The sequence below is a fragment of the Dermochelys coriacea genome, chromosome 4 (assembly GCF_009764565.3).
Source record: "Dermochelys coriacea isolate rDerCor1 chromosome 4, rDerCor1.pri.v4, whole genome shotgun sequence".
Taxonomy (NCBI): Eukaryota; Metazoa; Chordata; order Testudines; family Dermochelyidae; genus Dermochelys; species Dermochelys coriacea.
Window position 1 is genome coordinate 124639259 of NC_050071.1, and position 16561 is coordinate 124655819.

The window sequence follows — 16561 nt, forward strand, 5'->3', positions numbered from 1 at the left end:
ATTGCCATTTTGTTGGTTTGTATTATACTTACAAACATTCTAAAAAGACAACACTGAAATGTTTTGATTTTATCAAAACAAAATGTTTTTGACCTGAAATAGTTTCTCTCTTCCCCCCAGAATTTTCCTTCATGAAGAATTTCACAATTTTCTGTTTTCCTTCCAATTCAGAGTGAAACTAAATTTCAAAATCTCTTAATCCTTTGAGAAACAGAACTTCCATTCTCCAAATAGCTCTGATTTTCATTTTTACATATACCCTATTCCTGGATGGACCCTCTCATCTCCATAGCTGCAGTGACTGCTGAGAGTGCTGATGATACTCCACTACAGATAGAGGCAGGATGCAACATCAACATGGAGAGGGGACAATTGCCAGAACATTCAGCATCACAATCATTCTTTGGAGGAGAGGATGAAGTTAACTACGGGCCCCTGGGGTGACTCTATGAGGTATTGTTTTGTCTTTTGGGACTCGTGTGGAAAAGGTCACAGAGATGAGAAAGCTAAAAGGCCCAGAACTTTCTAACATTCCCTCAAGTCTAGACATTCTTTTGGCAGCCCTAGCTGGCTATTCATTTCAGCTGCAAGATCCTACACTTTCTAAATGTAGATCCCTTTTGAGGATCTACTTCTCCTAGGCTGCTTAAAGTGAGTTTATGAATGTCATGTTCTGAATAAACTCTCAAGCTAACCAGTGTTACTGCAACAAAAGATAACTGCTGAACGGATATCACTGGTAATCCACTCTTCCAAAATCACTGCTATGTTCAATGTATACTTCAATTTACAAACACTGAGTGTGCCAGAAGTTCTTACCTGCAGTAAGAGTAGGGTCCCAAGCCCAGCTGCACAGCTTTTTCAACACTGTCAACGTGAAGTTCTTGGTAAAGCAAATCGGAATTCCAGGGTACGCAACTGTGTCCAGAAACAGTCGTCTTCACAACCCCTCTGTACTCTGTACCATTGCCACGGTAACATCGTTGGCTAGGGACTGGACAAAACACAATATGCTGATCAGAAATCAGGGCAAATTCAGTGCTCAAGAAATGCTTATTTCATCACCAGTATCCTAAGTGATATCTCTGTGAATTAAAAGTCAATGGGCCTGATTCTCCAGTGCCTTGCACCTTGTGTATTTCTTTCTGCTGTGCAAAGAGGGTGTAAAAAACCTCCAAATCATGTTAACAGTGGCATTCATTTTATTCATGTGTAAGTGAACACACAACATAGGCGCCGACTCCATGGGTACTCTGGGGCTGGAGCACACCTGGGGAGAAATGGTGGGGGCTGAGCACCCACCGGCAGCCCCCCTACCAGTTTCCTCCCACTCCCCCAGTGCCTCCCGCCCTCCAGCGGGCACCACGGATCAAAGTTTCCCCCTCCCTCCCAGCACCTCCCACTCACCATGAACAGCTGTTTTGTGGTGTGTAGGAGGCTGGCGGGGAGGGGAGAGACGCAAGATGCAGCATGCTCGGGGGAGGAGGTGGAACTTGGGGGAAGAGGCGGGACCGGGGTGGAGCAGAGGCAGGAAGAGGCAGGGTATGGATGGGGCCTTGGGGGAAGGGATGGAGCAGGGGTGGGACCTGGGGAGCAGCCAGGGGTCGAGCACCCCCCAGCACTTTGAAAAATTGTCGCCTGTGATACACAAGGTGCAAAACAGTGGACAATCAGGCCTAATGTGGTCACCATAAATGAAAGCCTTTAATCAGCAAGGTGCAGCAAAGTACGCATTATCAAACATTTAAAGCACCTGATTTTTAAAGGGTCTTGAAAACCTGGCTTCCTGTCACTAAATGTTCAGCGCAACACACCCACACATACATGTGCTACTCAAGCATTAACAGTTGCTCAAATTTATACATACAAAACCTCATTTTTTATTACCTTCACACTGGTCATGTGTCTAGATGGGTTTGGCACATGTATCTTCGACCACCTATATGCGCAGCTGTTAGAATCTGTCAGTGCACATCCAATTATTAGTGCTCGACAAGCATTTGCAAGGATGTTTGTATGCACAAACATGAATAGAACACAGGGGCGCTGGACCAGGAGATGCCAAAGGACCATGGCCCTCCCACTTTTGAAAGTGGATGGGCCTGTCCTGTCCACTTTTTGCCATGGGCCTGCCTCTGCTGACTCTTCTCTTCCCTGCAAGTCATTGCCTCCAGGCCAGGCTGGAAGCCAGAGCCAGGTCAGGGTAAGTACCGTGCAGGCAGCTATAGGGAGCCACAGCCCCTCCACCTGCCCTGGACAGGGGGCCGGGAGGGTGGAGATACAGGCCGAGGACTGCTCTCGGGCCCAGACTCCCCTGCCCAGTTCCGGCTTGGCTGGGAGGTGGGGCTTCAGTGGGAAGAGGAGGGGCGGGGATAGAGTAATGGAGGGGTTGGGGCCTCGTGACGCCCATAGCTTTAGGAAGAATCCTTCGCCCTGATAGAACAGGAAGCCAGCCTCTGAAAATCAGACTCAGAGAAACTCAAAGTAAGCACAAAATCCTCAAAAGTACGAACAGGACTAATTATGACCAGTTCCTACAGTCCTTCATTGCCCAGCAATTTCAATAAGAGTTACACAAGCTTGACATATGCAGGACTGAGCTCTAGGGGGGTCTATTCTTCCATCAGGAATAAGAGATTTAAAGATATAACATCACAAGCTGCTTAACTGCTGGTACATCAACCACAGCATACCACATGGGCAGCCAAACTTACCAAGTATCTGCTGATGTTCCCTTGATTTTGGTGGAATGTAGCAAGACAGGAACTGGGGAACAGAACGAGCAGTGAACAAATTTATGCTAATGGCAATTATTCCTCTAATCATCAGTGAATACTAGACCTCAAAATTAGAAGTGGGCACCAGGCACAAAACTACACTAAACTATAAGTCACCAGGACCAGATGGTATTCACCCAAGAGTTCTGAAGGAACTCAGATGTGAAAGTGCAGAACTACTAACTGTAGTTTGTAACCTATCATTTAAATCAGCTTTTGTACCAAATGACTGGAGGATAGCTCATGGGACACGAATTTTTTAAAAGGGCTCCAGAGGTGACCTCGGCAATTACAGGCCAGTAAGCCTGACTTCAGTACCGGGCAAACTGGTTGAAACGATAGTAAAGAACAAAATCAGACACATAGATGAACATAATTTGTTGGGGAAGAGTCACCACGGTGTTTGTAAAGGGAAATCATGCCTCCCCAATCTACTAGAATTCTTTGAGGGGGTCAACAAGCATGTGGCTAAGGGGGGTCCACTGAATATAGTGTACTCAGATTTTCAGAAAGACTTTGACAAGGTCCCTCACCAAAGGCTCTAAAGAAATGTAAACTGTCCGATAGCGTTGGGCCTGCTCATTTGAGCAGGGTCGAGGCCAGTCCAATGCATCTCCTGTCAGGAAGCAATGAGGAAGGCTGTGATTCTGTCACGGAGATCACTGATTCCATGACTTTCCAGGACCTCTGTGACTTCTTCCACAGCGGTCGGGCTGGGGCAGCTGTCAGGCCTGGGGCTGTCGGAGCAGTAGTCCAGAGCAGCAGTTGGTAGTCAGCCCTAGGACTGCCAGAGAAGCAGCCCCCGGGCCTCCAGAGCAGCTGGTCAGCAGCCAACCCAGTGGCTGAGGTTGGGTCAGCTCACTGGTGCTGGAGCAGCGGCCGGAGATCAGCCCCCGGCAGCGCTCCGACTGCTAGTTCCCCCACCCCCAGGGTATTTTTAGTGAAGGTCAGGGACACGTTGCAGTCTTCCGAGAATTTGTGTTTATTGCCCATGACCTGACTTTTACTAAAAATACCTGTGACTGAATCTTAATCTTAATAATGAGTCCTGCTTTTGCTTGGTTGGTGGGGCAGTCCTGGGGGTGGAGCAGAAACAACAGGCAGCATTGGTTAATAACCCCCCTAAATTTTTTGTGGTCCCCAATAAAACATTCTGGGAGGGGGAGTGGGTCTGGGTACGCAGCCACAGTACGTGCCCCTAGTGCAGCATTCTTGTCTTGCAGCTGGGCTGCCTGCTTCCGTAGCAGCTGGTTATCTGAGGCATGCTGTGCCAGTTGGGCCTGCAGTGCCACATTGTCATTGTGGAGCTGGGTGGCTTGCCTGTGCAGAGCTTGGTTCTCTGTTGTGAGCTGCGATACTTGGGCTCAAAGTGTGGGGATCTCCTCCTGGGAGTGGTCAACTCATTCAGATATCTCCGATAGCCTCTGGGACATGCCAGGCACGGAGTGGCCTGCTGCCTCCAAGATAGGCCATCAACACAGGCTAGGGTGATCCAGGAAAACTGTCAGGATCCTGACAACGGCAGCCAGAACCAAGGGTCAGAGCAGGATCAAACCTGAGGCTGAGAGTATCAGAGGCATTCATAGTCAAATTCCAGGCCAGAGTCAATACCAAAGATCAGAGTCTGAGTTAGGTTTCAGGGTCCAGGTCAGGAGGCAAGGTCCAAATCAAGGCAAGGTCAAAGCCAGAAGTTCAAGAACAGGGAGCAAGAATGATCATCCAGCTACAGGAGATCCGTACCGTTGCCTGGATATTTTCTGGAATGCCCCTTGGGTTTATATAGGTCAGGAAGCCAATCAGGAGTCAGGAGTCTGCTGCCTGTCGGACCCCTTGAGGCAGGACTTCCGGTGGTCTGTGTCCGCAGTGGGTTGTGAGTAGTTGAGCGCAAACTCATTATAACTGCTGCTGGGGGCAGCATGGAGCTGTCTGCTACCTGGCTCCTTTGCAGGCCTGGATTCAAGATCTGCTGGGCCATTTGCAAAATTGGATCTGTAGCTGCATTTGGATTCTAAACACCTCTGTGATGTTCTGATATGGCCTTTTGGATCAGGCGCATTTCTACTCAAATTCTTCTCATCCCAATAATTGTTAATAAAACTTATTTGAAATAAATTACATATGTTTTAAATAATAACGATAAGAAGTGTATGCTCTTTTTAAGGTAATTTGCTGATCAAGACTACAAGATAATGAAATATCATCTCTCTCTGACTGAAACAGGCAGGTTCATGGAGAAAAAACCACTGTGCTTTATGTTAATCTCCTGTTACATTTGGCCAGGGAAGTGCCAGGTGCAAGTTTTATTGGTACTGTATTTATTACATTCAGAAATGATTTAGAGATGTGAACTTTTTTAAGAATGAAAGAGGAGAGGGGCCCATCTATTAACACAGTATCAGGGCCAGATTCTGCAAGGTTCTAAACACCAAGAGCCCTCAGTTCTCACTCAAGTCGTTTATAGGAGGTTTTCAGCACCTCACAGGATTGAAACCTAATGTACATACATTGCTGCATATCTGTAACTCAATGCTACAGCTGCAGAAAAAATAAAACTGGATGTCTTTGGCTGTTTAGATAGTTTTCTAAATTTTCGCTTGTGTTCTATTCTTTAAAAAAACAAGAAAACACCATATTCAGTCATATCTATCCATCAGTCTACCTAATGTGGACTCCTTTTGTCCACAATCCAATCTCCATACAAAGTCTTTGACAACATCAAAACTCATTGGGCGAGTTGAATAGCAATATCTCTGAGTATTTTTTTAAATGCTTATTGTGAAAAGAGGCCTAGGTTATTTATTCTGTAATGTCCTGTGGAGGTAAATCCACACAAACACAGTTAAGCTATTTGATTAGCAGATATCCACCATCTGCTCCACATTCCAACAACTCACTCATGAGACAAACAGTGCTGTGGTTTGCAGATCACAATACGGAAGCCCTTAAAAAGACACATCATTGCATTCCTCGCCAATGTTTTAAAAACACACCAAGGCCTAAGAAACATTAGCTTCTTCAATGCTGACCTCACAGTTCTCATAAAAATCACTGGCACTAGAACAGTCTTGCTTGCAGCTCTTCTTCACTGGTTATCTTCTAACTATGGTCAGATTGAAAAGGTTCATTTCTCCTCACTTTAATGGTGCTAAGGCAGTCTGCTTTTCCACAGTTCCTAAAGAATTGCTCCAATTTGGAGTTGTTTTTCCCAGATTTTTTGTGGTTTTGTGCAACTTTTCATCCTTAAAGTACTTTTTATTTTTCTCTGTTGAATTTCTGAAGAACTGGGAATGGAAGGTTCTGTCTCTTTTGTATTTCTAGTGTCAATGAACATTGGGAGTCCCTCAAACAGTTTCATTTTGCGTCTCCATTTGCCACCACACCTTCACTAGCACTCTCAGGAGCTGCATGTTTGAACAGATTTTTAAGCCTCATTTTTTTAAATCCATCAACTTGTTCTTGTGCCTTCTTGAATCTTTTTCAGACACTTTATTTGGAGTCTGCAGCAGCTTGTGTCTTTATTCTGCTTTGTCGTAGTGTCCTCCAATCTCATCACTTCCTGTGCTTTCTGCTAGTTTCAGATGTGCTTTCTGCTGGTAAAAGGTGTATTTTTCCTCTTAAAGTTTTGCTTCCAGTGCACTGCAGTCCTGAAAGGCCTGTGAGATGTAGGATATACCAGCTCTCTTTGTTTCAGTAAAGTCTTCTCCTATAGGCATTGCCTGACCCACCTGGAGTTCTTGCACCTTGCCTGCATGTCTCCCTTCCCCATCATGGATGGATTTCCTTCCCCCTACCAGGGGTGAAAATAAATTAAAGGACTTACCGGTACGCCCGGAGTCCTGAGCAGTGGGCGTGGCCTTAACCAGAAGAGCCAGGGCCTTAAATCCCCAGGCCCTTTAAAAGGCCCGGGGCTCCAGCTGCGGTAGTGGCGGCTGGGAGCCCCAGGCCCTTTAAATCACCCCCGAGCTACCAGCTGCAGAGGCGGCTGTGAGCCCCGGGGCTCCGGGGCAATTTAAAGGGCTGAGGGCTCCAGCTGCCACTACCGCAGCGGAGCCCTGGGCCCTTTAAATCACTGAGGAGCCCCAGGGGCTCCCGGCTGCCACCACTACCCCGGGGCTCTGAGCTCTGGCAGAGCTTTAAAGGGCCTGGGGCTCCACTGCGGTAGCGGCTGCTGGAGCCCCGAGCCCTTTAAATCCCCGCTGCCCGAACCCTGGGGTAACAGCGGCAAGGCTCCGGTGGGCATTTGAAGGGCCCCGGGGCTCCAGCCACCGCTACCACCTCGGCCCTTTAAATTGCCACCGGAGCCCCGCCGCCGCTACCCCAGGGCTTTGGCAGCAGGGCTCTGGCAGGGATTTAAAGGCCCAGGGTGGTAGCGGCGGCTGGAGTTCCGGGGCCCGTTAAATCCCTGCCAGAGCCCCGCCGCGCTACCCCAGGGTTTTAAATTGACGTCTGGGAAACCGGTCCCAGAACGGCGCACTGGCTCTTGCTGGTACGCTGTACCAGAGCTTACTGGCTTACTTTCACCTCTGTCCCACACCCACTTGTATGTGTGTTTGAACCCTTGTGAGGGCCTACTACTACTAGCGGGTACAGCACAGATCTGAGAGTCAGGAGTACTAAGCTCTGTTCCTGGTGCTGCTACTGGTTTCCTGTCTGACCTTGGGCAAGCTACATTTTTGTGTGTTCGCTTCCCCCTCTGTAAAATAAGGCTGGATAACTCTTACTGGGGAGTTGTGATGATTCACAAATCAATGTTTATAAAATGTTTTTAAAATTTTGCATTAAAACCACTATAGAAAATAATTCTTTCCACTTCTATGAGTCTGTAATGTATTTACCATATAGCTCTCTGCTTGGTCATATGACTCTATACAAACAAAAACAATCGAATTAGCCCATTTATGAAGAAAAAAATGGTTCATACAATGTGCTGCTTTCCATTGGTAAATGGCAATACAACTGCCAACAGCACAACCGTCTGACTGAGCTTATCACTGAAACAAATTTACATTGAAAGCATAGTCCGATTATGAAAAACACTTGTTGTGGGCCAAAAGCTATGCACAAAATTGGCAGCCTCTTGAAATGAATTAAATCTAATAGATGGTTGATATGTAAAACAGGAATGGATCTGATCATGGAATAAAGTAATTTATAACAAAGGAATTCTTAGTTGAACATTTGCTTAAAGAATGCATGCTGCAGTCACTGCAAGTAGATTTACTGTTTAATACGTTTCTACTGTAATAAAAAATACCTTATCACTTTTGACTTGCAAATATTTAAAAGCTCAACTGGGCTAGAATTCAGGAGATTAGTGTTTACCAAAAAAAAGTCATAAATTCACCTATTGTGTAAACGGAATCCTTTTATATACAATTTAAATCCAAAGTTCTATAAATTCCACCAGGAGTTCATTAGGGCCTGACAAAATAAACTGAATACATTCCATAGTTAATGGGGGGGGGACTAGTTTATCTTTCATTTGATTTTTCTAGTGACATTTTAGACTACAATTTCAGCACAGCAATAATCATTCACACTGATGGCCATGTATGATATAAATACCTACATGGAGTTAGATTTCATAACAACATCTTGAACAAAGAGCTTGTTATTAGAAAGGATAAAGAGATACAGAAGTTTTGGGCAGGAATGAACAGGATCTCAATAGTGCTATGTTTTGTTAACAGAAGGATGCTTATGTAAGGACCACATTTGCAAATTCTAGGATCCAGCTTACCCAGTCGGTTCATCATTAGCCTCTAACTAATTCAATCAATTCACTCCCAGTCACTAAGGTCCAGATTTTCAAAGGGGTTGAGGTGCCTAAAGAAGCAGTTAGGCATCTAATACAATTTGAAAAACTACTCTTAGGCACTTTTGAAAATCCCACTAGGTGCCTATCTGCATCTTTCAGCACCTAAATACTTTTGAAAATCTGGCTCTAAATCAATTTGCTCCTATTCTCTTGCCTATTAAGTCAATTCACACACACCCACAAACTAAATCTATTGAGTCTTCTCCTCCCACCTAGTCAGTCTATTCACACCGCCTACTAAATCAGTTCATCTGCATCATCCTCTACATTAAATCAATTCACACACACCTTCCTGTATATTAAATAATTTGCCGCTGCCCCAGCCTGCTCACTCAATTCACTCACACCTATTAGCTCAGCAGTCCCCTGGCCAGTCAGTTCACCTATTGGTTTGCACTCGGCTCATATTTAGAAGAACTTCTTCACAACCATAAAAGTATAAGAATTTTTTTTAAAGTAAAGTTCAGCTTCTTAACTTGGTCCAGCTCATGACCAACCTAGAAGCTGCCATGTAGCCATACACTCTGTAAGGACCTGGGTTGTGTTCTGCTTGGAAAGACACATCCAGCCATATGAAATCCAGAGAGATTTGGGCTTATGAGAAGCTGCAGTTTTCAGTAAGGTCAGTTGTGTTCAGAGAATACAGAATAGCTTTTTTTGCTTTTCGTTTAAATACCTACTGAGCTACAGTATCCAGACACAGCAGGGATGGTTTTCTTGCTGCTTATCATCATAATTTGTTATCTATATAACAGTATCACCCATAATATGCTAGTTGCTGTACAGACATCCAGGAAGGCACAGTCTCTGCCTGAAAGAGCTTAAAATGGAAAAGGAGGAACAGATGAAAATGGCAGGGAGAGGAGCTGAAAGACATAGAAGCTAAGTCTGGGCCCTTTCTTCACATCTCTGACACAAATTATATGAGAAATCCCTGCTCGTGATTCCCTGATTCCATAGCTAAGGGTGAGTTTTGCACCAAAAGCAGGGATTCACAGTTTTGTCATATGTGAAGAAAACAGTGTATCCTCTCCAAAATTACAGCACTCACATGCTGAATAAGAATGATTTTTCTGAGAATTTACAAGTAAATTGGGTAATTATTTTATTGGTAAAAATGAATTGCAAAAGGGTCATTTAAGAATTTCAGCACTCAGTCTCAGACTGGTTCTTTTTCTTGAATTATCTTAATAATGGATCAGCACGGGTGCTTCAAACTTCTCTTATAGTTAAACTCACTGAAATCTTATGCTACATTTGTAGGTGTTTTTTTTTTAAACGATGGACATTTTTTCTTTATCTCTCAGAACTGAAAGTGTCTTCTTTAGCAAGGGCTGCCAAATTATGTTCTGCGGCAAAGAATTCCACATAGAACTGCTCTCTTTCAAAGTGGCTACCATCTCTCATTCATCTCAGTGGGGCTGAAGTTGTAACTTGTCAGTGGTTAGAAAGCCTTCTCAAAATAGCAACCTATCTCCAATAGTTCTCAGTAGGTCTGTTCTTAACGAAGATGGTTGTTGGGTTCACTCTCACTGAAAACAGTTGGAGTCAGTGGCCATTTGAAAGAGGGCCTTACCTGAGGGCAGTTATGGCCTCAAGTCTACTGAAAACAATGGGAAATGGAAGCCATTTTGAAAACAGGTAATTTTTCAGGAGTTTCTGTGAAGATTTTTATCCACAAGCTTCGACTGATAGACAAACTTTCAGTTAGGAAAATTAATGGCAAAAATTATCATGAATCTTAAATATTTATTTTCAAATGCTACACGTTGCATCAGATCTACTCAACAGAGAGGGTGTGTGAGGGAAACATGGGATGCAAAAGGCGGGGGGAAACTACAGTATGTATGTGTGTAGTCAGGGAGAGCAAAGAGAGGGAGAAACTGGCAGGTATATGCAAGGGAATGTGAAGTACAGCAGAGGTTGGAGATTTGGGGTGCAGAGAGGTGTAGGAAGGAACACAAGGTTCAGGGAATTTGGAGGAGAGAAGGTCAAGGGAACCTGGACTGTACACTGGCCGATTTGAACTGCTCTGGGCATTCAAACAACCTCAAACCCTGCGCTATAGTGGTACATGAGAAGGGAATGGGGAAAAGAGAAAAAAAATCTAAACTCTTTTTTAAAACTGAGTTCCAGGTTATCTGGGATCACAAACACCAAAATGCCTTAATCGTGATGTTGTTGTTATTGTATGGTATATTCCTGTAGCATTGGTAGGTTATTATCATTAGTTTAGTCTGTATAAATCCTGGCAAAGAGCTTTTCATTTTTAAACATGTTTTCATAGCCCTGACAGATAAGCTGAATCTCTCCTTTCACATTTTGTGTGTGGGTTTTATGCATCCGCATGCAGATGGCTCACAGTCAGCTAAAGTCATTTGTTTAGCAGGCCAAGTGTTTGTTTTATTATTTTCAAGTAAGCAATCAGCACCTGTTTATTTCTTGCTCTAAACAAGTCAGACACACACCAGTAGTATAGCAATACTACAGTGATCTTGGGACTTATAATAAAGGCCATACTGCATGCACATTTATGAAGTCACTTTTCAGCTTTGAGTGTTGGAAGTTGCCAACTAAAAAGGAACCTTAACACTGTTCCTGTTAGGACTCCATTTTGCAATCAGAGAGTTATGGAGTCATGCTGCCTCTGAAGGAACTCTGTGAGGGATTGTGTAGTCACTTCCAGCGCTCCAATAAATGCAAGTGGAGTATACTGCCCCAGTCAGAACCATGTTGCATGTTCCCATTTCCTTGGCAGCCAGCGCCAACTGACCCGAGTGGAGGAAGGGCTGGGAGATGACCCTTTGGGGTTGATGTCCTAACAAGGTCAGCTAAGAACCCTGGAGGACTTTCCCCTTTTGCAAGGTTTTTTTTATGGTTTTCTAAACTTTTTCACTGCATTCCTTGATAATGCGAATCGCTCGCAATGATACAGTTTAACAGGACTAGCCACTGATCGCACATAACCCCTGATAAGCCTTCCCCTTCCGCAAAGTTAATATTGGAGGGTCAAAGAGAGAGCTGATTCCCAATTACAGTACTCAGGCACTTGCCTCCTATCTTCCCGAGTTGAACTTCCGCCCACCTCTCAACTCCTGAGTTCTTCATCTTCCTTCTAAGTGATGCAGCCTAACAAAGCCATTTCTAGAAGCACTACACACTTCTCTCACTGGAGAACCCCTCAAAACCAATGACTAAATCCTGAAGATCCTGCTTTAATCTTCCCCTCTTGTTGTGCTTCTCACACGCAATAGCCATAAAATATCACTCTTACTTTCCTTCAGGATGCTGCCAGGAAAAAACCAGTTACTCGTAACTGTTGTTCTTCGAGACGTGTTGCTCACGTCCATGCCAGTTAGGTGTGTGCGTGCCACATGCACAGTCATTTGAAAGTTCTTCCTTTAGCAGAACCTGTTGGGTCAGCTGTTGAGCCGCCTGGAGTGGCGCCTCCATGGCAGTGAATATATGACCCTGCTGATCTGGTGCAACCCTCACTGCCTTCTTACCGGCTACTCCGACAGAGGGGAAGGCGGGTGGTCTGGAATAGACATGAGCAACACATCTCGAAGAACAGTTACGAGTGCTTGTTCATGTCGATTCTGGGTAGGTGACTCCCAAGCCCAACCCCGGAGTGGGGTTGGAGTTATGGAATCGCTGACTGGAGCACCGCTCTGCGGAAGGCTGCATCGTCTCGAGCATGCTGGGTAATGGCGTAATGAGAGGTAAAAGTGCAAACTGAGGACCACATCGCCACCCTGGAGATTTTTATACTGGGACCTGGGTTAGGAATGCTGCCGAAGAGGCCTGCACCCTTGTGGAATGCGCAGTTAGTGCCGGAGCTGACTAGCTCGTAGCACATCCAGATACAGGACGTGATCCACGACGAAATCCTCTGGGACAAGACCGGGAGTCCTTTCATCTGGTCTGCTACCACCACGAAAAGCTGGTTTGATTTACAGAACGGCTTAGTGCATTCAATGTAAAAGACTAGCACTTGTTGAAAGTCCAGTGAGTGAGGCCTCTGTTCTTGGCTACTCGCATAAGGCTTAGGGTAAAAGACAGGTAGAAAAATGTCCTGGTTAGAGGGGAATTGGGACACAACCTTTGGAAGGAGGGCAGGGTGAGGCCTAAGTTGGACCTTGTCCCTAAAGAAAACCTTGTAGGGAGGGTTGGAGGTGAGGGCTTTTTGCTCCGAAACCCTCCTCGCTGAAGTAATGGTGACTAGGAAGACCACCTTCCATGACAAGTAGATGAGCGAGCAAGTCACCAGCGGTTCAAACAGGGGCCCTGTTAGTCTGGAAAGGACCAGGTTGAGGTCTCACTCTGGGATCGGTTGTCTAACCTCTGGGTACAGCCTTTCCAGACCCTTAAGGAAACAGCGAATCATGGGGGTGGCGAAGACGGAACGTCCAGCCATTCCCGGGTGGAAGGCAGAGATAGCTGCACCTTGATGGATGATGCTGCCAGACCCTGCTGATTCAAGTGCAGTAGGTATCCCAGGATAAGCGGTATGGACGCCTGCATTGGGGGGGTATGGCTCTGAGCGCACCAGGTTGCAAACCCTTTCCACTTGGCCAGGTAGGTGGCTCTGGTGGAGGGTTTCCTGCTACCAAGTAGGACATCCGTAACCAGCTTGGAGCACGAGTTCCATGGGATTTAGCCATGAAACTTCCAAGCCATGAGGTGAAGGGACTGGAGGTCGGAGTGGTGAAGGTGACCGTGGTCCTGGGTAATCGGGTCCAGGACCAAGGGCAATGCGATCAAGGCGACCACCGACAGCTCCAATAGCATGGTGTACCAGTGTTGGTGAGGCCACACCGACGTCATCAGTATGACCACCGCTTTGTCTCTGCAGATCTTGAGCAAGATCTTGTGCACGAGTGGGAACAGTAGGAACACGTACAGCAGATGTTCCATCCAGGGGAGGTGAAATGCATCTGCAAGAGAGCCCAGCCTGTGATTCCAGAAGGAGCAGAATTGCGGGCACTTCCTGTTGCCTCATATTGTAAATAAGTCAATCTGGGGACCTCCTCACCCAGGGAGAAAATTGTGTATCACGTCTGGGCAGAAGGACCACTTGTAGTTGTGGAAGCATCTGCTGAGGTAATCCGCCAGCTCTTTCTGAGAACCTGGATGGTAGGATGCTTCCAGGTGAATGGAGTGGGCTATGCAGAACTCCCACAGCTTGAGGGCTTCCTGACATAGGGGAGAGGAACGGGCTCCACTCTGCTTATTTATGTAAAACATCACAGTTGTGTTGTCTGTTGTGACTCTCACACTCTTCCCTTGAAGATGAGCTTGGAAGGTTTTGCATGCTCATCAGACTGCCCTCAACTCCTTGATGTTGATGTGAAATGAGAGCTCATCTTGAGACCAGAGGCCCTGTGTTTGAAGGCCTCCTAGGTGAACACCCCATCCCAGCACTGACACGTCCATTACCAGAGACAGAGAGAGTGCTGGAGTCTGTGGAAGGCGACTCCCTCGCACACCTCCTGTGGGTTGAGCCACGAGTGGAGGGACTCTAGGACCTGCACTGGAAGGGCGAGCACGGTGTCCAGGTTGTCACACCCCAGACGATAGGCCGACTCTAGCCAAGCTTGGAGAGGTTTGAGCTGCAGCCTGGCGTGCTGTACCACATAAGTGCATGCTGCCATGTGGCCGAGTAGCCTCAGACAATCCCTTGCTGTGGTGGTAGGGTACCATGCGAGGCCTTGTATGATGTCCATCATTGCTTGGAAACGAGCCTCCGGCAGGAATGCCCTGGCCTGGCACAAGTCCAACACTGCCATGATAAACTCTGTCCTTTGAGTTGGTGACACGGTTGACTTATTCTCATTGAGGAGGAGACCCAAGCTGTCAAAGGTGGATCTCACAAAGTGGACCTGTGCTTCCACTTGGTCCCTGGACTGTCCCCTGAGCAGCCAGTCGCTAAGGTAAGGGTATACCTTCACCTGCCTCCGACGTAGGAGGCCACAACTGACATGCACTTGGGTAAACACTCAAGGAGCCATGAACAGACTTAAGGGAAAGACTGTAAATTTGTAATGCTTGTGACAGACCACAAACCTGATGAAGAGTCTTTGGGCGGGCCGTATCAAGATATGGAAGTATGCATCCTTGAGATCCAGGGTGGCATACCAGTCTCCTGAATCCAGAAAAGGGACAATCATGTTCAGGGAGACCATGCAAAACTTCAGCTTTTTCATGAAGGGATTGAGGCCTCGCAGGTCGAGGATGGGTCTGGGATCCCCTTTGGCTTTGGGGATTAGGAAATAAAGGGAGTAGAATCCCCTGCCCATTAGCTCCTGAGGAACCTCCTCCACTGCCCCTGTGGTGAGAAGCGTGTGGACCTCCTGCATGAAGACATGCTCGTGAGAAGGGTCCCCAAAGAGGGACAGGGAAGGGGGTGGGAGGGAGGGAGAGGAGGAGTAGAACGGGAGAGAATATCCCACTTCTACTGGGCAAAGGACCCAGCAGTCTGATGTTATTTGTGACCAAGCACAGTAGAAGTGGGACAGATGGTTCAGGAAACAGGGATAAGGATCCAGTCTGTAGGCTGGTGAGTCATCCCCGGACGCACCTTCAAAAGGCCTGCTTATGATGAAGGGCGTGCCTGGCCCTGACCTTGGCTAGGCAGGGGCTGGGAAGGCTTGCACCTGCCATTCCTGCCACGCTTCCTAGAGAATTCCTGCCTAGATCAGGGAGGGTAAAAATGCTGCACGGGCTGCGGCTTAAAATGCTTGCACTGAGTGGCCGGGGTGTGAACCCCCAGCGACTTGAGTGTGGCCCATGAATCCTTAAGCCTGGAGTCAATTTGCTCCGCAAATAGGCCTGCGCCATCAAACGACAGGTCCTGTAAGGTCCGTTGCACTTCTGGGGGAAGCACAGAGGCCTGGAGCCATGAGCTTCGCCTCATGACAATTCCTGAGGACAAGGTGCGCTCAGCCAAGTCTGCAGCATCCAGTGAGGCCTGTAAAGAGGTCTGTGCTACTGCCTTGCCCTCATTGACAATTGCCCCAAACTCTTCCCTGGACTCCATGGGCACTAGCTCCTTGAACTTTAACATAGAGTTCCAGGAATTAAAGTTATATCTACTCAGGGTTGCCTGTTGATTGGCAATCCTGAGCTGGAACCCTCCAGTCGAGTATACCTTCTGGCCAAAAAGGTCCAACTTTTTAGAGTCCTTAGACTTGGGAGTCAAACACTGCTGCCCCTGTCTCTCACGCTCATTCACCGCAGCCACCACCAACGAACAGGGCTGCGGGTGCATGTAGAGGTACTCATACCCCTTAGAGGGGACAAAGTACTTCCTCTTGATTTCCTTTGCTCTTGGAGGAATGGAGGCGGGGGTCTGCCACAGGGTCTTGGTGGTGGCCTGAATAGATTTAATGAGGGGCAATGCTGCCCTTGATGGCTCTTCCGGAGCCAGGATGTTTATCATTGGGTCGTCCAGCTTGACCACCTCCTCAGCCTGCAGCCCCATGTTGCACACCACCCTGCACAGCAGGTTCTGATGCACCTGACTGTCTACTGTGGGTGTCCAGAAGAGGAGGTCCCTGCAACCATCTCGTCCGGGGAGGACGCCACCGACACCGACGCCAATGCAAGCACAGGGTCCTCTTGTCCCTCTGGGTCCCTGGGAGCATCCTGCACGGCTTCAGGCTCCACGCTGACCACCTCAGGGATGGAGCCGGTGGTGGGGACAGGATCCAGGGGCAGCTGTGCGACTCGCACCGGTGTCATCTCGGAGCCGCGAGGAGTGGGATGACTCTCCTATGCTCTCACCACTAAGTGAGAGCCCCTAGAGTGAGTGCCCTGGGCTTGGTGGTAGGCCCACGAGGTCCAGAAGGGCCATTGCCCACACCCGCTTCCAGCCGGTGGTGCTGTGACCTGTGTCGGCTACAGTGAGAGTAATGAGATTCTGCCTCCAAGTCCAATGACAAGGACCTAGAGTGCGAAGGTCAGG

General features: G+C 47.3%; 1 protein-coding gene across 1 annotated transcript in view; it reads right to left on the reverse strand.

Annotated features, from left to right (window-relative positions):
• Nucleotides 1–857: 857 nt before the first annotated feature.
• The window catches only part of HGFAC (HGF activator), a 47016-nt gene continuing 31312 nt past the window's right edge, over nt 858–16561 (reverse strand). The window contains exons 8-9 of the mRNA XM_043512530.1: nt 2715–2766; nt 858–994 (exon numbers count right to left, since the gene is read on the reverse strand). Coding sequence (XP_043368465.1) covers nt 988–994; nt 2715–2766 — 59 coding nt within the window. The 3' untranslated portion in view covers nt 858–987. The remainder of the gene's footprint in view (nt 995–2714; nt 2767–16561) is intronic.